This window comes from Odocoileus virginianus, chromosome 17, assembly GCF_023699985.2.
Source record: "Odocoileus virginianus isolate 20LAN1187 ecotype Illinois chromosome 17, Ovbor_1.2, whole genome shotgun sequence".
Lineage (NCBI taxonomy): Eukaryota > Metazoa > Chordata > Mammalia > Artiodactyla > Cervidae > Odocoileus > Odocoileus virginianus.
This window is the reverse complement of record NC_069690.1, coordinates 41,613,595-41,634,005: the sequence shown is the minus strand read 5'-3', so window position 1 is coordinate 41,634,005 and position 20,411 is coordinate 41,613,595. Positions and strand designations below refer to the sequence as shown.

The 20,411-nt window shown below is 51.3% G+C and overlaps 1 protein-coding gene across 3 annotated transcripts; it reads left to right on the top strand.

Annotated features, from left to right (window-relative positions):
* Positions 1–6,963: 6,963 nt before the first annotated feature.
* On the top strand, positions 6,964–20,241 carry LOC110125908 (angiotensin-converting enzyme-like protein Ace3). Of its 3 annotated transcripts, none has more exons than XM_020875270.2 (15): positions 6,964–7,078; positions 7,176–7,312; positions 7,716–7,874; positions 8,140–8,227; positions 8,401–8,544; positions 9,297–9,488; positions 9,606–9,703; positions 9,784–9,956; positions 10,249–10,472; positions 10,577–10,721; positions 12,487–12,585; positions 12,975–13,097; positions 17,003–17,187; positions 17,685–18,124; positions 20,040–20,241. In XM_020875270.2, the coding sequence occupies exons 1-14, from the start codon at positions 6,997–6,999 to the stop codon at positions 18,092–18,094; spliced, it is 2,259 nt and encodes a 752-aa protein (XP_020730929.2). In that variant the 5' UTR covers positions 6,964–6,996; the 3' UTR covers positions 18,095–18,124; positions 20,040–20,241. The 3 variants fall into 3 exon arrangements, with proteins under 3 accessions (XP_020730929.2, XP_020730928.2, XP_020730930.2); XM_020875269.2 differs by lacking the exon at positions 20,040–20,241 and adding an exon at positions 19,650–19,899; XM_020875271.2 differs by lacking the exons at positions 6,964–7,078; positions 7,176–7,312; positions 20,040–20,241 and adding an exon at positions 19,650–19,899 and having other exon boundaries at positions 7,808–7,893.
* Positions 20,242–20,411: the final 170 nt, after the last annotated feature.

The following is a 20,411-nucleotide window of genomic DNA, read 5'->3' as shown; positions in this document are numbered from 1 at the left end:
GACTTAACAGCCTTATCCAGGAGGGCTTTTGAAATATTAAGAACGTTTAGACTCCTGTTTCTGCCCCCTCTGATGATCAAGGCAAGGCCGTGCCTGCCTGGGGATAGCTGAGGAGGTGGTGACAGCGGGAAGGGGGCCATCCTGGCATTTTCTCCTGGTAACCTGAGAGCTGAGCCCCGCCCAAGGCTGCCCGTCAGGGAGCAGCGCTGATCCACGCGGGCCAGAAATGATGACGGTTTGTCCAATCTCTGCACTCTGCCTCACGCGGCCCACTCTGGCTCTATAGGGAGTCCATTGACATTGGATTAGGCCTAAGTCAAATCCTACCCCTGAATTTGACCTTGAGCAACTTGCTTCCATTTTTGGAGCCTCCAATTTCACGCCTGTGAGATGGTTCCTGTGATGGTTCTTATGAACCCTCTCACGATCGCTGCAATTGGTCAGATGAGATAATGTAGAAATTCCTGGTGCCTAGTTTCCTGATCATCATCTCCTGATAAAGATCGCTTCATATGTGCCTCCCACTTCAAGCATCCCCTCAAGTCGCAGACTGAGAGAGCTGGAAGGGCAAGGTTAGACCAGCCCCTCCCTGGAGAGATGGACAAAACCGCCAGGAGCAGCTCACTGCGAGCCAGATAGACATTCTTCATGATTCCTTCCGGTCCCATCGGATGTCCTCCCGCTGGGAGTGCAGTGGGCTCATTCATCTCTGGAACTGGGCTTCCTTCAGTTCTGGAGATGTTCAGCTGTCATCTCCTCATCCTCTTCAGTCTCCTCTCTGGGACTCCTGCCAGACCCTGCTGGGAGCTTCCTACTTTGTCCTCTATGTCTCCTCATTCCCGCTCGTATTTCTCATCTCTCTCTCTGTCCTGCGCTCCAAGCTGTTTCCCTGGCTATATCTTAGCCTGTGCATTGAGATGACTACTTTTCCAATTTAATAACCATACTTTTTATTTTCGCACTTCTATTAGTTTTAGACCTCCAGTGTCTTCACAAAAGTCTATTCTTACTTCACAGCTCCTGTTCCTTCTCTCATACTTTTAAAGACCTGCTTTTTAAAAAAATTGTTATAATATATACATACAATTGTTGTAATATATACAATAAATTCATAGCATTTACCATTTGACTTTTTTTTTTGGCCATGACACAGCATGTGGGATCTTAGTTCCCCACCCAGGGATTGAACCCGCACCCCCTGCATTGGAAGCACAGAGTCTTAACCACTGGACTGCCAGGGAAGTCCCCATTATAACCATTTTGAAGTATATAGTTCAGTGGCATTGAGTATATTCAATTGTTGTGCAGCCATCACCATATCTATTCGAGTCCCCTTCTCTTGGGTACACATCCCAAATTGAAATTCCTGGATCACAAAGTAATTCTATACTCTTTTCCACAGTGGCTGCACCATTTTAGACCCACCAGCATAAGTGTTCCAATTTCCGCATGTGCTGGCCATCACTTGACGTGTTCTGTGTTTTGTTTTTTGCATTTTTTGAATAACAGCCATCCTAGTGGTATCTCAGATTTTGATTTGTATTTCCCTAATGATTAGTGACATTGGACATCTTCTCAAGTATTTATGATCCATTTAGCGATCATCTTTAGAAAGATATCTAGTGAAGTCCTTTGCCATCCTTGAATTGGCTTGTTTGTTTCTTCACTGTTGAGTTTGGGGAGCTCTTTACATATTCTGGCTATTAGTCGCTTATCAGATCTAGGATTTGCAAATATTTTCTCCATTTCTGTTGCTTGCCTTTTTACTCTGTTGTTAGTGTCCTTTGATGTGCAAAAGCTCTTAATTTTAATGAGGTCCAGCTTGTCTGTTTTTTCTTTTGTTGCCTATGCTTTTGGTATCGTATCCAAGAAATCATTGCCAAATCCAATGTCATGAAGCTTTTTTGCTATGATTTCTTCAATGAGTTTTACAGTCTGAGTTCTTATGTTTAGGTCTGTATTCCATTTTGAGTTTATTTTTGCAGATGGTGTGAAGCCTAGTATTTTAAGTCCCTTTCAGATTTCCCTAATGCCTGTCCTTCCTTGGGTGTGGTCTAATCCATGCCTGTGTCTGGAGTTTAGCACAGACTCTGGAGCCAAGCTATGTGGATTTGAGTCCCACCTCCACTGTTTGCTAGCTGTATGACTATGAGCAAGCTTCCCAACCTCTCTGTCCCTCCTTTTCCTCATCTATAAACTGGATGTATTGATCACAGTACCTGCCTCGTAGTTTATTGTGAGGATTCATATCCCCAAGGCCCTCAAAAGGTCCCTAGCCCCTGACAGTGCTTAGAGGTGGTGGTCATTGCTAACACTAACTGCGTTGGATTTCCTTTTGCACATGGTATTCTTGACCTATGAGCCATCTTCACTGGAACAGCCTTCCACAGGGGAACCCTTCCCAGGCACACACCAGGTTGTGAAGGTGTCCTCAGGGTTGGTTTCATGGTTGTTTCTTGCAGGGTCCTTTTAGAAAAGAAGCCATCCGCTGGCTCCCTTGATGGAGGCATTACTCCCACTGTAGCTGATTATTCTTAGGTAGACGCTGATGCTGCAGCCCTTTGGGCATGGATGCACTTTGATTGCTCACATGGGTTCCCACTCAGTGCTGCATGAGCCCTCCTTATCTCCCAGGCATCTGAATAGCCCCTTTTCTTGCTTTCCATCTCAACTCTGTATTTTGCATTTTAAAAAATACTCTATTTGACCCCAAATAGCCAAAGCAATCTTGAGAAAGAAGAACTAAGCTGGAGACATCACACTTCCTGATTTCAAACTTTATTACAAAGCTACAGTAATCACAACAGTTTGGTACTGACATAAAAACAGGCACATAGATCAAAGGAACAAAACAGAAAGCCCAGAAATAATCCCACATGTGTATGGTCAATATATTTATGACAGAAAGGTCAAGAATATACAATGAGGTAAGGATAGTGTCTTCAATAAATGGTGCTGAGAAAACTGGATGGCCACATGCAAAAGAATGAAACTGGACCCCTGTCTTATACCATAGACAAAAATCAATTCAAAGTGGATTAAAGCTTCAAAGTAAGGCCTGGAACCGTAAAAATCCTAGAAGAAAATAGAGGGAGTAAGCTCCTAGACATCATTCCTAGCCAAGATTTTTTTAAAATTTGACACTAAAATCAAAGGCAACAAAAGCAAAAATCAACAAATGGGTCTACATCACACTAAAAGCTTATGCACAGCAAAAGAAGCTGTCAACAAAATGAAACGGCAACTCCCAGACTCAGAGAAAATATTTGCAAATCATATACTATCTGATAAAGGGTTAAATATTCAACATACATGAAGAATTCATAGAAGTACAAACAACAACAGAAAAAAATTGATTTAAAAATGGGCAAGGATCTGAATAGACGTTTTTCCAAAGAAGATTTACTGATGGCCAAGAAGTACATGAAAATTTACACATCACTAGTCATCAGGGGAATGCAAATCAAAACCACAATGAGACATCACCTCCACCTCTTAGAATGGCTATTATCAAAAAGACAAGCGCTATTAAGTGAGAGCAAGGATATGATGAAAAGGGAACCCTTGTGCACTGTTGGTGGGAATGTAAATTGGTGCAGCTACTTGGAAAACAGCATGGAGGTTTCTCAAAAAAAATTAAAAATAAACTACCATCAGTTCAATTCAGTTCAGTACAGTTGCTCAGTTCAGTTCAGTTCAGTCGTGTCCAACTCTTTGCAACCCCATGGACTGCAGCATGCCAGGCCCCCCTGTCCATCGCCAACTCCCAGAGTTTACCCAAACTCACATCCATTGAGTTGGTGAGCCATCCAACCATCTTATCCTCTGTAATTCCCTTCTCCTCCCACCTTCAATCTTTCCCAGCATCAGGATCTTTTCCAATGAGTCAGTTCTTCACATCAGGTGGCCAAAGTATTGGAGTTTCTGCTTCAGCATCAGTCCTTCCAATGAATATTCAGGACTGATTTCCTTTAGGATGGACTGGTTTGATCTCCTTGCAGTCCAAGGGACTCTCAAGAGCCTTCTCCAACACCACAGTTCAAAAGCATCAGTTCTTTGGTGCTCAGCTTTATCGTCCAACTCTCACATCCATACATGACTATTGGAAAAACCTTAGACTAGATAGACCTTTGTTGGCAAAGTGATGTCTCTGCTTTTTCATATGCTGTCTAGGTTGGTCATAACTTTTCTTCCAGAGAGCAAGTGTCTTTTAATTTCATGGCTGTGGCCACCATCTGCAGTGATTTTGGAGCCCCCAAAAATTGTCACTGTTTCCACTGTTTTCCCATCTATTTGCCATGAAGTTGATAGAACCAGATGCCATGATCTCAGTTTTCTGAATGTTGAGTTTTAAGCCAACTTTTTCACTCTCCTCTTTCACTTTCAAGAGGCTCTTTTCATTCTTCTTCACTTTCTGCCTTAAGAGTGGTGTCATCTGCATATCTGAGGTTATTGATATTTCTCCTGGCAATCTTGATTCCAGCTTGTGCTTCATCCAGCCCAGCATGTCTCATGATGTACTCTGCGTATAAGTTAAATAAGCAGGGTGACAATATACAGCCTTGACGTACTCCTTTCCCTATTTGGAACCAGTCTATTTTTCTATGACCAGTTCTAACTGTTGCTTCCTGACCTGCATACAGATTTCTCAAAAGGCAGGTCAGGTGGTCTGGTATTCCCATCTCTTTAAGAATTTCCCAGAGTTTGTTGTGGTCCACACAGTCAAAGGCTTTAGCATAGTTAATGAAGCAGAAGTAGATATTTTTATAGAACTCTATTGCTTTTTTGATGATCAAACGGATGTTGGCAATTTGATCTCTGGTTCCTCTGCCTTTTCTGAATCCAGCTTGAACATCTGGAAGTTCACGGTTCTACTACTGTGAGCAAGAATCCCTTAGAAGAAATGGAGTAGCCATCATAGTCAACAGAAGGGTCCAAAATGCAGCACTTGGATGCAGTCTCAAAAATGAAAGAATGATCTCTGTTCATTCCCAAGGCAAACCATTCAATATCATAGTAATCCAAGTCTATGCCCTGGCTAGAAATGTTGAAGAAGCTGATGTTGAATGGTTCTATGAAGACTTACAAGATCTTCTAGAACTAATACTCCAAAAAAGATGTCCTTTTCCTTATAGGTGACTGGAATGCAAAAGTAGGGAGTCAAGAAACACCTGGAGTAACAGGCAAATTTGGCCTTGGAGTATAGAATGAAGCAGGGCAGAGGCTAATATAGTTTTGCCAAGAGAACACACTGGTCATAGCAAACACCCTCTTCCAACAACACAAGAGAAGACTCTACACATGGACATCACCAGATGGTCAATACTGAAATCAGATTGATTATAGTCTCTGCAGCCAAAGATAGAGAAGTTCTGTATAGTCAGCAAAAACAAGACGAGGAGCTGACTGTGGCTCAGATCGTGAACTCCTTATTGCCAAATTCAGACTTAAAGAAAGTAGGGGAAACCACTAGACCATTCAGGTATAACCTAAATCAAATCCCTTACGATTATACAGTGAAAGTGACAAATAGATTCAAGGGATTAGATCTGATAGAGTGCCTGAAGAACTACCATATGATACAGCAATTCCACTCCTGGGTATGTATCCAAAGAAAATGAAATTACTGTCTTGATATCTGCACCCCCAGGTTCATTGCAGCATTATTTACAATAGCTGAGATGGAAACAGTCTAAGTGTCCACTGATGGAAATTAAAAATGTAACACACACACACGCACGCGTGCATGTAAACACACAGGAATACTACTCAGCTGTGTAAAAGAAGGCATGCTTGCCATTTGCAACAACATGGATGGAACTTCAGAGCATTATGCTAAGTGAAATAGGTCAGTCAGAGAATGGCAAATACTGTATGATCTCATTTATACGCAGAATCTAAAATACAAAGGCCTGCCCCACGGTTCAGCAGTAAAGAATCTGCCTGCAGTGAAGGAGACACAGGAGATGTGGGCTCAATCCCTGAGTCAGGAAGATCATCTGGAGGAGGAAATGGCAACCCACTCCAGTATTCTTGCCGGGTAAATCCCACGGACAGAGGAGCCTGAGGGGCTGCAGTCCATAGGGTTGCAAAGAGTCAGACATGACTGAGCAGCTGAGCATGCACAAAAACAACAACAACAATAAAAACCCTAAAAACACCCCCAAACAAAACAAAACAAAATTGAACTCAAAGATATAGAGATGGTGAACGCCAGAGGCGAGGGTGGGTGGGTGAAATGGGTAAAGGCAGTCAAAAATTATAAACTTCTTGTTGCAAGATAAATAAATCCAGAGGGTGACATGTATAGCATGAAGATAATAGTAACCAGATAATAACCAAGCAACCAAAAAGTACTTTTTTTTAATCCTGATAGATGGCCCCTTACCTTCTGTGCCTCCTGAAAGCAAACTCATGGTATAGGGCTCTCCCTTGAGAAACAGGTGTAAGGACAGTGAAAGAGAAGCGTAGCCCAGGGTCAGTCATACATCCCTCAAGAGAGAAAAAGGCCAAAAAATGTGAACATAGGTGGTCAAGTCAGAAGAACATGAAAAGACAACTGTGCTTCCAGAATCCAGAGGCCCAGAGAGGTCTTTTCCTTCTGTCTATCCATTCATCCATCCTCCCACTCACTGGCTCAGAAGTAATGCCAGCCTGTGGAGGGAGGGGGTTCATCAATCCCTGGTCAAGATCAAGGGTGGCTCCAATGCCAGGGAGAAGTGACCAAGTTGGGTGGGACAAGCTCTGGTCTAGACATTGAGAGCCCTGGTTGTCCTTTTGGCTTTGCCACTAACCTGGTGTGAACTGGGTAGTACGGCTAGACCAGTCTAGACCTCAGTCTCCTCACCTGTAAAATGGGGACAGTTGGGCCAGAAGTTAGGTGGGGCCTTTCCCTTTCTGACATTCCACGGCTGACCCTTGAGCCCCTGATGTCACAATATGGAGCTGGACCGTGATTGGGCCACAGCCTCCTCCTGCGCTGCTGTTCTCTTGGTCATGGGAACAAGATGGACTTGCCCTGGACCTTCCCTATTTGTGCTCTTCTGTTGTGCCATGGCTCAGGGTGACCAGGACTCAGGTGGGGCTGGGACCCGAGGGAACGTGGGATCAGACCAGGGGACCAGGCAGGGGCAGGCCCCTCCCAGGACAATTGATGCCCATCTCCTTCTCTGCAGACCAGCTCTACAATGAGACTGTGGCAAAGGCCTTCCTGCAGTTTTACGAGCGAACAGCCCAGGTTGTGTGGAATCAGTTCATGGAGGCCGCCTGGAACTATGTCACCAACATCACCAAGAAAAATCAAGAGGAGATGGTGTGGTACCACTTCCACCCCTGCCCCTTCTCCCCTTGTTCTTCTCAGGGGTCACAGTACAGGGATGCTGGGGGGCAAGGAGTCACAGCTTTTGCCCCTCTTCCAGAGATAGATGAGAGGGGGAAGCCCCAAAGCACATGTTGGAACAGATGTCAGGCTCCAGGCCTCCTGGAGCCCTGAAAACTCTCTGGGCTAGAACCTCTGGCTTTCCTCTTATAAATATCACCTGCTTGTTTTTAGGGGCCAGGTTCCCTCCCTTCTCGCTCTTAGCAAAGTTTCAATGATTCCAAACCCTTTAAAGGGGCTGTGGAAGGAGGCGGTGGGGCTGGGCCCTGGAGTTCAATGTGACACCCTCACCCTCTCCTTCACCCTCGCACGACAAACATGGCGACCGTCCTTCTAGCTGTACAAGGATGTGGAGAAGTCCCAGCACACGCTGTACTTTGGCACGCGGGCCCGCCTGTTTAAGATCGCCAACTTCCAGGACCCGGACGTGAAGCGCATGCTGAGTAAGCTGCTGAACGTAGACAAGGCGGCCCTGCCCAAGGAGGAGCTCCGGGAGGTGATGGACGAGCCCCCAGGTCTCCAGGCACATTCTCCCCACCCCAGGGGTGGGCAGGCCGCCGGGTGGGGAGCCGCCTGGGGCTGGAAGGAGGTTGGGGGAGGCAGGGCCAGAGCTATCTCTGGGTGGGTGGGGGAGGTGAGCAGATGCCAGTGGGAAGATGGGACCATGCCTTGGCCAGGCCTGCCTCTCCAAGCTGGTGGGACTAGGGCTGGGGGTGGGCCCATGGCTGCGGGCCTGCCCTGGGTGACACCTGTCCCCCCAGTATAACCAGATTCTGGCCTACATGGAGACCACGTACAGCATGGCCCAGGTCTGCCTGAATGAGGGGCCCTGCCTGCCCCTGGAGCCTGGTGAGCACCCGAGCCACCCCCACCTACCCCAGAGTCTCAGCACAGCCCATTCCTCTCCGAATTCCCACCTTCCTCCCAGCCCCAGCTGCACTTGGGGAGGGGCTGCCCACGGCGGGAGAGGGCAGAAGGCCGGCTGGAGTGAGGTCCCACCTTGGTTCCTTTTCTGGATACAGACCTCGAAGAAGTCATGGCCACCTCCCGAGACCAGAAGGAGCTGCTATGGGCCTGGCAGGGCTGGCGGGATGCCGTGGGTCGCCAGCTCCGCATGACCTTTGAGCGCTACGTGCAGCTCAGCAACAAGGCTGCGAAGCTCAATGGTGAGGCCCCTCGCCCCGCACCTGCCGGCCCATCCAGCTGGGCAGACCGCGTCCTGCATGGGGCTCAGGGCAGTGCTGGGAAGGGTGAAGCCGAGTCTGGGTAGGATCTGGAGGCAGGAACCCTGAGGCCTGCTGCTGGGGAGCCCAGAGGTGGGTCACTCATCGTGTGGATCCACAAACAGCAACTGAGCACTACGACTGGGGTGTGCTGCTGCTGGGGAGGGTCTGAGGATGCACAGATGGAAAGACAGGGAAGGTGCCCACCCTTCCCGGGCGTACAGGCCTCTGGGAGACAGACGCTCATTTCCAGTCACCACCCGGGATAAGTGCTGAGAAGGATGGGGCTGCAGAGAGAGAAGAAGTGACCCTGTTTCAGCCAGGCGGGCGGGGAGGGCCTAGCTGATACTCATCCAAGGCCTGAAAGATGGAGCAATCCGGGCAACAACAAGTCCTCGGGAGGATCTGAAGAAAGGCAGCCCAGGTGGGTGGGGCTCCAGGTGGTGAGAGAGGAGCAGACCCTGTCCGCCCAGGCCTGGAGGATGCTCAGTGTGCGCTGTGCTAAGTGCCTTTCCATCCCACTCATCCTATACGGATGGTGACCTTGCGGGGGGTGTCTTTCCTGTTTGGCAGATAAAGACCTCGAGGATCTAGGAGGTCAGTTGGCTTCCCTAGCAGGTGCCTGGGTCTCCTGCCAGCCAGGCTAGGCTGAAGGGTGGATGGGGGTCACCCCTGAGCCCCCTCCCCTGTCCTAGGTTACCAAGACATGGGGGCCTTGTGGCGGTCCAAGTACGAGTCCGACTCACTGCAGGAAGACCTGGAGCAGCTGTTCCAGGAGCTGCAGCCGCTCTACCTGAACCTGCACGCCTACGTGCGCCGGGCCCTCTACCGTTTCTACGGGCCCGAGCTCATCGACCTGAGGGGGCCCATCCCTGCCCACGTCCTGGGTAAAGCCCCAGCTGGCGGCAGAGGCGGGCAGGTGGAGTAGACCTCCCGAGCAGGGGCTCAGTCGGTGGGGAGAGACGATCTCCCACCTCCTCTTAACCCTTCCCCTCCTCTTCCAGGGAACATGTGGGCTCAGTCCTGGGTCAACATCTTAGACCTGGCCCTGCCCTTCCCAGAGAAGCCCCCCGAGGACATCACGAAGATCATGCAAGGCCAGGTCAGCGCTCGGGCCCCTGTCTGCCCTGCCCACCCCCCAACCCCCTGGGTGGGGCCCTACACGCTTCCTCTTCCCCACAGCACTGGAAGCCTGAGAAAATGTTCCAAGAGGCTGAAAAGTTCTTCACCTCCATGGGGATGCTTTCCACCCCGCCTGAGTTCTGGACAAACTCCATGATGGAGAGGCCGACTGATGGGCGGGAGGTGGAGTGCCATGCGTCTGCCTGGGACTTCTACAACGGGCAGGACTTCAGGTGTGCACCCTGCGGCTAGCACTGGCCCCTGCCTCTGCTCCTGCTCTCCGCCGGCCTGCCTGTCTCAGCGGGGTGGCGGCCGGGGCTGGGGGGCAGTGAGCTGGCCACCTGGGGGAAATGAGTGAACGCCAAGGGCCTGGCCGCTGCTCGGATGTGGCGCCTGGAGTACCAAGAGCACCAGGCCCTGCTGGTCTCCAGCCCGACCACCCCGTCCCTTTAACAGAGCCTGAACAGGGAAATTTCTTCTCCCAGGGCATCCCCATGCTCCTTGACCCCTGCCCTTTAACCCTAGGATAAAGAAGTGCACCGAAGTGACCATAGAAGACCTGCTGTCCATCTTCCACCAGATGGGCCACATCCAGTACTTCCTGCAATACAGGAACCTCTCGGTGATTTTCCGCACAGGCGCCAACCCAGCCTTCGAGGAGGCCGTGGGGTCGGTGGTCACCCTCTCAGCCTCCTCCCACAAGTACCTGCTCAACAGAGGCCTGCTCAGCCAACAGCACCAGGACAAAGGTGATGGGGACCAGGAGGATCCCAGGCCTGGGGCCCCCCGGGCAAGGCCTAGGGGAGGCGGGACCAGAGCCACCTCCTGACTGCCCCTCCTCCGCTTTCTCCAGAGGAGGAGGTCAATTTCCTGATGAGCGTTGCCCTGGAGAAGATCGCCTTCATCCCCTTCGCCTACCTGATGGACCTGTTTCGCTGGAAGGTCTTTGATGGCACCATCGAGAAGGACATGTACAACCAGGAGTGGTGGAACCTCAGGTGGGGAGGACCGCCATTCGGGCCCCTCTAGCCATGTCTGGACTAGGGTGGGCTTTGGGGGCAGCCTCAAGGGGACCGCCTGCTCCCAAAGGGCACCACCATCTCGTCTCCGGGGGCAGAGCTGGGTGTGTGACGCTGCTAATCTGCGGCCAGGGGAAAGCCCTGGGGTGGCATTGGCTGTCTGTTGTCCCCAGACAAAAGCGTTCCTGCTCAAGTGGGTAGGGCCGGAGCATGAGTCTTGGGGATTGTGTCGAATCTCGCACCAGCACTCAGCAGGCTCGTAGCCCCTCGGGGGATCCCTGGAGGCCAGCAAGTTCACATGGCGGTCGCACTTGGGCCCTCCAAGAACAGGCTGCTGACCACCAGGCAGGCCGTCCTGCTCCTCCCCTCCCTTCTCTGCCTCCCAGTGGGGTCAGCAGAGGGGGTGTTTGGGGTCTGAACTCTTTCCTTCTGGTGGAGAGTCCTCATATGACAAGGGCAAGCCCACTGCCCGCTTTCCTATTATCTCAACACACACACAGACACACACAGACACACACCTGTCTCTGACTGTGTGTCCCCAGGTCTGTCTGTGGGCAGGATTGGCAGTGAAGGAGCCCCCCAGCAGTCAGGCAGCATCAGTCTTGAGTGAGGGGCACCCGTGTCCATCCCATCACCAACCCCTGGCTGTTAGATTGGATAATAATTGCCCATGGGCAAGGCTTCCCCTTCTCCACCAGGCCTCAGACCGACCACCTCCGGTCTGCCGGCCACAGGTGCTGCATCAAGCCCTTAGGCTGACTTGAACCTTTGCAGTGACCCATGGCCACTCCCAGAGGAAGAAGAGGTGACTAGCCTGCAGTCACACTGCCACCCGGGGATGTCCTTTGTCCTCTCACCTTCCGACTCCCACCCCGAATTCGGGACCGGACCTCACTGGGGGGATTGGCAGTCTTAACCTTGTGTCCCCTCCAAGGGCACCCCCACCAGCCATGTGGACTGAGGGAGGTCGCCCCCTCCCTCAGCCACGCCCACCACTCCCTAAGTGATGGAAGCCAGAGGCTGAGGGAGGGGGCAACTCCCTGGTCCTTGAACACAACCTCGTGGTTGAGAGAGGAGCCTCCCCGTGAGGACTGTTCAGGGTTCCAGAGGGCCAATGTGAAACGGCGAGCTTTTTCATAGACTTCGTCCACCCCAAAGATGGCGCACGTTGTGCCCATTTCACAGACGACACTTTACAACCAGGCTCGGTAACAATCAACTTTCCCACAGTCACACAGCTCAGAGGGGCGAAGCCAGCAGTTCCTGGGGTCTGCCCATGACTCTGCCGTGTCCTGCTACCAACTCCCTGATCTCTAAGCCTTGGTTTTCCTCCATACCACAGGGATGGTGCTGTGTTTTCTTCTCAGCACTTCTTACCAGATGAAACCACTTGGTTGGTTGGTCCATGGCCGTCCCCCATCATTAGGATGAAAGCAGGGACCCTGCCTAGCCCGTTCCCTCCCGTGTCCCCAGAGCCAGGACAGTGTTGAGGGAGCCAGTATGGAGAACTCGGCACGGTTCCTGCAGAGAGGACGTGCTCAATGTTAACTCCTGTAATTGTTTAATTCTCTGATTCCCAATCCCATGTGTTTTCAACTCATTTATTTAATCAATAAAATGCATTAAGTGTCCTCCTCATGCCAAGTCACTTTGATAGCTGTGCAAATGCTTCAGAAGGAAAAGGGCTCTGGAAATCTTACCAGGTGGCACTTTCAAGCCCTCGATTAACACCACCGCCCCCCAGGTTGAAGTACCAGGGCCTGTGCCCTCCCGTTCCTCGGTCAGAGGAGGACTTTGATCCAGGCGCCAAGTTCCACATCTCTGCCAGCTTGCCCTACATACGGTAAGGTCTGGGCCACTCCAGCAGAACCGGCCGGGGGCTGGGGGTTGGGGGACACAGTACCCAGGCGGAGGATTTTCAGGAAGGCCCCAGACCCAAATGTCCTCCCCCTGCACGCCTCCCCACCTCCTCCCGCCAGACAGCACAACCTCCTGAGGGCCTTGTCCTGAGCACACTGAGTTTTCACATCAGCTCCCCTGCGGAGGGCAGCGTGATGGGAAAGCACGTCTGCTGTCCCGAGAGGTGAGCAGGAGTGGGGCGGGGGCGCATGAGTCCAGAAGGTTAGGAAGGAGAGACCCTGCAGTATCCCAGGGCCAGCCTACCTGACAGTGACCCGCTGACCCGAGCCCACCCCTGCCGCACCCCCAGCCGACCTCGCCTTCTCTCCCCAGGTACTTTCTCAGCCTCGTGCTCCAATTCCAGTTCCATGAAGCACTCTGCAAGGCCTCGGGCCACATGGGGCCGCTGCACCGCTGTGACATCTATAACTCCAAGGAGGCTGGGAAGCTCCTGGAGTGAGTGTCCTCCCCCTTCCCTTGTCCTTCCCCACCTCGCTGGAAGCCTGCCCTAGGCCTCTCTTCTCACCTGGCTCCACCCTAGGTCCCCTGCACAGAGTTTATGTTCTAGTGGAAGTTCTTCCCTCTGTCAGACTACAGTCTCTCCTTTGTTAATCAAAGCCCATTTCCTCTTATGTAGCCCCTGTGGTCAGAGAGACGGTTTAACCCCTCCTGCTAACATGCACACACACACATGTACGCATGCACGCACTTGCTCACGTTGGCAATAAATTGAACTGTCCCAGATGGGAAGCCAGTGTTGGGGTCTCACCTCTGCCTCCATCTTCCATCTGAATCCCCTTATTCTTCCCTTGCAAGGTGCCTGCCTAGCTTCTCAGCAGCACTTGATGTATCCTGGGGTGCACTCTGCTTTGCCTGTCTTTTCTCGGAGGTGCCTGCACCCAGTTCCCAGGCTAATCCAGGTTGCTTTTGCACCAACCTCTAGGCCAACTCGGATCAGCTTGTGGTCTACTTTGACCCCCTACCCGCAATCTTTTTTCCCCGCACTTGGTGTCTAGTCCATCCTTTCCATCCCTGCCTCTGTAGTGCAGGTTTCTGGCCCTGAAGGAAACCTGGAGTGGGGTGAGAGGCTGACCTGGGCTGGAAGCCTTTACTGCCACAGACTGGCTCTCTAACAAGCGCTCTTAGAGTGTTCACGTTAGCAGTTCATAACTTGCAAAGTGGATTTTATTATCCATGTTTCATAAATGAGGAAACTGAAGCTCAGAGAGGTATAATTGCATGTTGCTGCTCTAGGAAGTGGCAGGATCATGCTTTGAGGCCCAAGGTGACTCCAGAACACATTATCTTCCACCCTGTTGCTTCCATCAGTTATAAAGGATGCTGTTCTGGTGAAGCTAGACCAGGGTCCTCTGGTCCTAAGGTCAGCACTCCAGTCTCTGGGATATGGAGCCCGCCCCACTGACGTAATCTTTTTCTCATTGCATTTCAACCGATTTCAGTAGGTCCATTACCATAATTGGTCAAGGTCATGTTGAGTTTTATTCCTGGTTCCCCAGAGGATGAACAAAGCCACTCTTTAGTATCCTAATAATTATCCACAATAATTTAGCACCCTTTGCAAAGGTAATGAGCACGTTCGTGATTCCACCATGCAGCTTGTCAGTATCCACGAGGCCAGACAGAGTTGCAAGACTGATCCTTGCCTTTGCTCCCAGGAGGACTGCACCTGACATGCCTTCTTGTCTCCCTAGTCTATTTGCTTTTTCATCTTTTCATACTCCCGGGATTTATTCCAGCCAACTGCCCAGGTTTGAGCTTCTCAGAATGTGTGGAACAGAAGGGGCCTCTTGGCTCCCTGCATTCATGTCTCTGGCTGCCCATCATTTATTCATTCACCTGTGCACATTCATTTACCTGTGCACAAGCCAAACGGCCTGCCCTGCGTCCAGCAGGGGGCAATGGGCCACAGGATAAATCAATAACCACAGGGCAAGAAGGAAGCTGGTGCAGCAGGAAAGGGATTTGGTGAATATGCAGAAAGGGTAAGGAGGTCTTGCCAGGGAACCAAGGAGGGAACTCTGCCCCTCAACACAAGAGTACAAGAAACAGCAGACTTCCATTTTCTATACAACTCTTTTTTAAAAAATACACTTTAATATTCATTGGATATTTCAAGAGTACTCAAGTTTGTTTTTTTTTTAATAATTTTATATTTTTGGCTGTGCTGAGTCTTCGTTGCTGCTCAGGCTATTTCTCCAGTTGTGGGGAGCGAGGGGCTACTCTCCGGTTGTGGTGATTGGACTTCTCATTGCCATGGTTTCTCTTGTTGCGGAGCCCGGGCTCTAGGTGCTCGGGCTGCAGAAGTTGTGACACATGGACTCAGTAGTTGTGGCTCCTGTGTCCTAGAGCACAGGCTCCGTAGTTGTGACCCACAGGCTTAGTTGCTCCACAGCGTGAGGGATCTTCCCGGATCAGGGATCAAACGCGTGTCTCTTGCACTGGCAGGCAGATTCTTTACCCCCAAGCCATGAGGGAAGCCCAGCATCAACTCACTTTTGACTCTGAGCCTTTATCCCATTTGATTGGTGAGACATTTGACCTCAGTCTTTCTCACCACTTCTCTACCCCTCTCCACCCAGGACATATAAGGCTCCCAGGGTCTGACTTGGTACCAAAGCATGCCAAGGCCTTGCCAGTCATCTCTAGGCCTTTTGTGGAAGGATGGGGCAGGCAAGCGCTTGCGGGTGAGAAGGGGAAGGCAAGATTCTTGGCTGCTCTTTTCCCTGATAGAGCTTAGAACTTGATTTTGCTACTTTTGACTGATTTTCCTAAATGTGATCGCCCTGGGGCAGCCTCTAGGTTGGTGCCATTAGGAATGGAAGGTAGAAGTGGACTTGGTCCGAGTTCCCAAATTCCCCTGCCTCACCATGCCGTGAGGACCTGATCCTATCCACGGGCCCTTTTCTGCCACCCTGGAGTGGAGGGCTCCAAACAGTGCTCAGTTTGGAGTGCCCAGACTTTGCAAGTCTTGTGTGCTGCCCGCGTCAAACCTCTTGTCCCACCCAGCCTGAAGGACTATTTCTGAGTAGGCAGGCTCTCAGTGGTTGAGAATTTCCCCCATCAGGTCCTTCCTTTTTCGCAGTACCTGCCACTTGATAAAGTAGTTATGGGTTTCGTTTGTTTTTTTCTCCTTTCTATCTTGATGACTTCTCTCCTCCATTTCTCTAGGATTCTAACTTTTTTCCCCCAGTGGTCTCTGCCACGGATCTACTGACCTTAGTGTCCCCACCTTATTCTTTCCCAGTTATTTCTTAAGCAATGCATATAAGACTTGGCAAGCTAAAAAGCCCTCTTTGCTGCCGTTCTGTGTCTTCATCCTCACCACAGTGAAATGCAGGTATTAATGGGGGCCAGTTTTACTGATGAAGGAGCTGAGGCTGAGAGAGGTTACGTTGATCGTCTGTGGCTGTGAGCCCATAACTAGCACTGCTGGGTCTTGAATCTGAGTCTTGACAGCCTAGATTTCATACTCTAGGCCTCTGGGCCTCTCAGCCCCACCTCTCTTCAGGTCAGATCGGGGAGGCAGGTTGAGAAGTATCAACATACACCTCCTGCTGCCTCTGTGGGGGATGCTGGAGTGGAGGAGCCCAGAGCCCCAGCTGCAGTGCATGCTGTCCCCCTACCTGAGTGCATGGGCCAAGCCTAAGGCTAGACCCCCTGCCGCCCAGCACTGGGTGAGCCTCGAGACAGCTGACATTTCTGCAGTGCCGCTGGCGGTGCACAGAACACATCCCACGCTTGCAATCTCGCTAATCCTCGCAAACACTCCCTGGGAGACCGGAAGGGACTGAAAAGCAGTCTCTGCTGACACTGAGCACCTCATGGGAAAGAGTGTTTCATGACTTTAGGCTTATTTGAGTCCAGGATAATAATAATTCTCACGGTGGCAGTACTAGTAATAATAATAATAGTAATCAGACATTTATTGCCTACCTAATTATGCTCCCAGAATTGTGTTTATTTGGCCAACACAACCGCTCTAAGGGGTAGGTACTCTTATTTTCTCCATTTTATGGATATGGAAATTGAGATTCAGAAAGTTTAAGTACTTGCCCAAGGTCCCACAGCTGAGTCACAGAGTCAGGATTCAAACACAGGTTAGTATTATTTCAAAGTTTGAGATTTCTTTTTCTTTTTTTTAACTGGAGGATAATTGTTTTACAGTACTGTGTTAGCCTCTTCCATACAGAGCTTGTGATTTTATCCATTATGCTGAACATCTGTTGGGAGAGTCTGGCTAGCAAAGTCAGACTCTAAAGGTGGGGTTGGGCATACTGAGGGGTCCCAGCAGCATCAGCCGATGCCCCCACACAGCCTCACAGCCGTACTTACCCTCCCAGGGATGTCCTGAAGCTGGGCTCGAGCAAGCCCTGGCCGGAGGTCCTGGAGAAGATGACTGGGGAGACCAAGGTGTCTACAAAGGCCCTCATGACCTACTTCAAGCCCCTGCTGAACTGGCTGGTCACTGAGAACGTGCGGCAGGGGGAGATACTGGGCTGGCCAGACTTCAGCTGTTCCTTTGAAGGTTTGATGATCTGACCCTCGTCCCACCTCTGTTCCAGCTCCAGGCCCAACCCTATCCTGCCCTGGGCCAGCCCCTACCACAGCCCAGCCTTCACCCCTTGCCCATCAAGTACCTTGCAGTGTGACCTTGTCTGCACCTGATGCAGCCTCGGCCAAGACCACAGCCCATGCCCCAGCCACTGGCTCGGAGGCTTCCTTGCCCATGTCCGGCTAGACTGCAGGGTGGATCTGAACACAGGGTGGCCACCTTACCCCTTGATCCTGCATGGAGCCACTGCTGGGCTCCACAGGGTACATGGCTGTACCTGTGCCATCTACTCCTCCTCCTCCTGCTCCTGCTCCTCTTTCCTACCCTCCTTCCAGGGCAAGGCCCTCACCTTTGGAAGGCAGGTGCCAGAGGCTGGGGGAGAAGGCCTGTGCCCGTCAGATCCTCTCTGGTCACCATGAGACACCCTCCCCAGCTTCACCTGCCCTATGTGTTTCCTGTGTCTTCCACAGAAAGAGAAACAGGCAGGACAGCATTCCTGGGGATGGAGCTGAACCCTGACCAGGTCAGATCCGGGCAGTGGACGTTGCTGGTCCTGAGCTTTGTCATGTTACTGGCAGTCCTGCTGCTGGGCCACAGGCTGTACACCCTGGAAAAAACCTCACTGACCCAAGACACCAGTACACAAGACACCCGGTCACAGGGCACCCAGTCACAGAGTCCCAGGTCACAGGACGCCAATGCCATCGAGCCAGCATCCAAAACCTACTTCCTGGGCATAGCCATGGAGCCCCACCAAGTTGTCAAGAGACAGTGGATGCTGCTGGGCCTCTGCCTCTTCCTGATGTTGTGCTCCATTGGCCTCATCATTCGGATTTTCACACAGCACAACAGGAAGCCTCTGTGGATGAGAGATGAATAGGGGAGCTGGGACTAGACACCAGTGCAACTGGTGAGGTTTGGGGGCAGGAAGAGGGCGGCCAAGTGGAGAGGGGTTGGGGGGGAATGCTTGCATGCATAGCACCCAACTGCTATTGGGTGCAACCGTGGCAGACCCGGGTACACGGGCAGTTGTGCGTTTGTGAACTCATGTATGTGAGGCCACGTGCACAGGCGACTGATTCCATGTCTGCCCTGGGTTCCAGACCAGCTTCCTTCTCCTAGGGTTCAGGATCTGTAGATTTAGTTACCCAAGGGCTGTGTCCCTCCAAACTAGCCCCTCACCCCAAAACTGGTTTTTCACATAATATTTTCTTCAGACTCTACTGTGGGGCTGGACAGAGGCTGCAATACCCAAGGAGTATCTGCCATGGTTAGAAACAGGACACTGCTTCAGTGCCTTTATAAGATGCATGCAAGTAAAACCAGACACTCCTGTACATCAGTGCTCAGTTCATGAGTGCTGAACTCTCTGTATGTGTTGAGCTGCATAATCCAGCCCCCAGAAGCTGCCTGTCAGCTGTCTGAGATGCAAGTAGCCTTACAAACTGCCCCGTGGCCCATCCCTGCCCTAGGCCAGGTCCTCCCAAATGCAGACAGTGGGTAGCTGGGCACCCAGCCAGGCTTGATTAATGATTGACTTCTTTAATATTTAAACAAAGCTCATCTCCAGCCACTCCACTCCAGAGATGGCCTTGTTCAACACACACACACCTGCTGCCTGGCCTGTTGCCCTGGGGATTGAGCACAGGGCAAACAACACCTTTCCAGGCTCAGTGGAGGAGGGGAGGATGGGGAGGGAGAGCTTTAAGAAGGACATTGGGGAATGAGTGCTCTAGGGACAAGCCTAGGAAGAGAAAGGGAAGGCCTCTGCTCCTGCCCCTCTTTGCCCTTTCTTTCCAGCCTGGGTCTAACACAAGAGTGCCACACCCGGTGTATGGGAACTTATTGAGTTTGGACTGAGGCCCCAGGGGCCCCCAGGGAGACTGAAAATCAATGTCTGTCGGAAATTAGGGGAACCTTGAGAGGAAGTAACATCACAGCCAGAAACCACAGAGGAGGCATCAGGGCTGCAGTTGAGCAAGCGGGAAGGTGGCCAAGAGATGGGACTGGCTCTCTCTAGATTAAGGATCTGAGCCCAGAAGTCAGGGATCAGGGTACGGAAGGACTGGGCCGAGATCTCCATGGAGCCTACCTCTGTCCAGGATTCAAGAGTTCTTCTTGAGTTCTGGCAGAGTCTGAGCACTTTCTGTTCTGACCGCAGGCTCCAGAGCACCCTCATTTGATGTCTCCGTCACTGCTGTTACTTTGCCTTGCTGTAATGTCCTTATTTGTCCCCATTACTCGCTGTCAGCTCTGTAAGGTCAGCACACAGTGAAACATCTGTAGACAGCATAGGCCATGGCACACAGTGGGGATTTGGAAAATGTTTGAGTGAGTAAGTGAGTGAATGAGTGTCCCACTGCCCAAATCCCTCCTCAGAGCTCAGCACCCCATGCCCTGAGCCCATGAGAAACAGCCCCACCTTTCCTCCACAGCCAGCCTATCACCCCCAACACGGGGCCAGCCAGGACAACTCTGCCCCCCCAGGAGGCCACACTTGCAGCCCTCCCATCCCCCAGCCACAGTGGCCAACGAGATCCCCGTCAGGCATTGTGGCTCTGCATGGCAAAGGCACACCCAGCCCAGGACTCCAAGCCTCTCACCTGGACTCCAGCAAAACTCTCACTGAACCTCCATGTCCGTCCTCCCTCCCCCACCCGCCATTGTAAAGTTTCTTTCTTTGGACCTCCATTGTAAAGTTTCTTTCACTGGAATATTTCCTTCCTGTCTAACTGCTTAACAACTTGGTTGTCCATCAGTTAAATCTAGATGTTCAAAATGGCATCTGAGGGTCTTTGTCATTCCCTTTTTCTCCCACCTCCCAGCTCAGCCCCTTGCACTGATTCCATCGTCAGCCTTTGCCTGAAGTGCATGCCCTATTGAATGCTTGCCCTCCAAGGCTGGCTCCAAACTGGCTGTTGGACCCTCTGCAAAGCTTCAAGCTCTCCAAGATGCTCAGTGAACAGTGGTCTCCTTCTCCCACTCCTCTCCAAGAAGGCTCTTTCAGTAAACCTCACCCCATCCCCATCTGCTTATTCTATTGTATTCATTTTCAGCCAGTACTCAGACACTTTTATCAGTGGTCACTTGCTAATATGTGGTTTTAAATCTGTTCTTCTCCCAAGCAGTATCTGTATGCTAAGAGCTCTCAGGCCTCTAAAGAAAACACCTCATTGCATATTCTTTGTGCATTACAA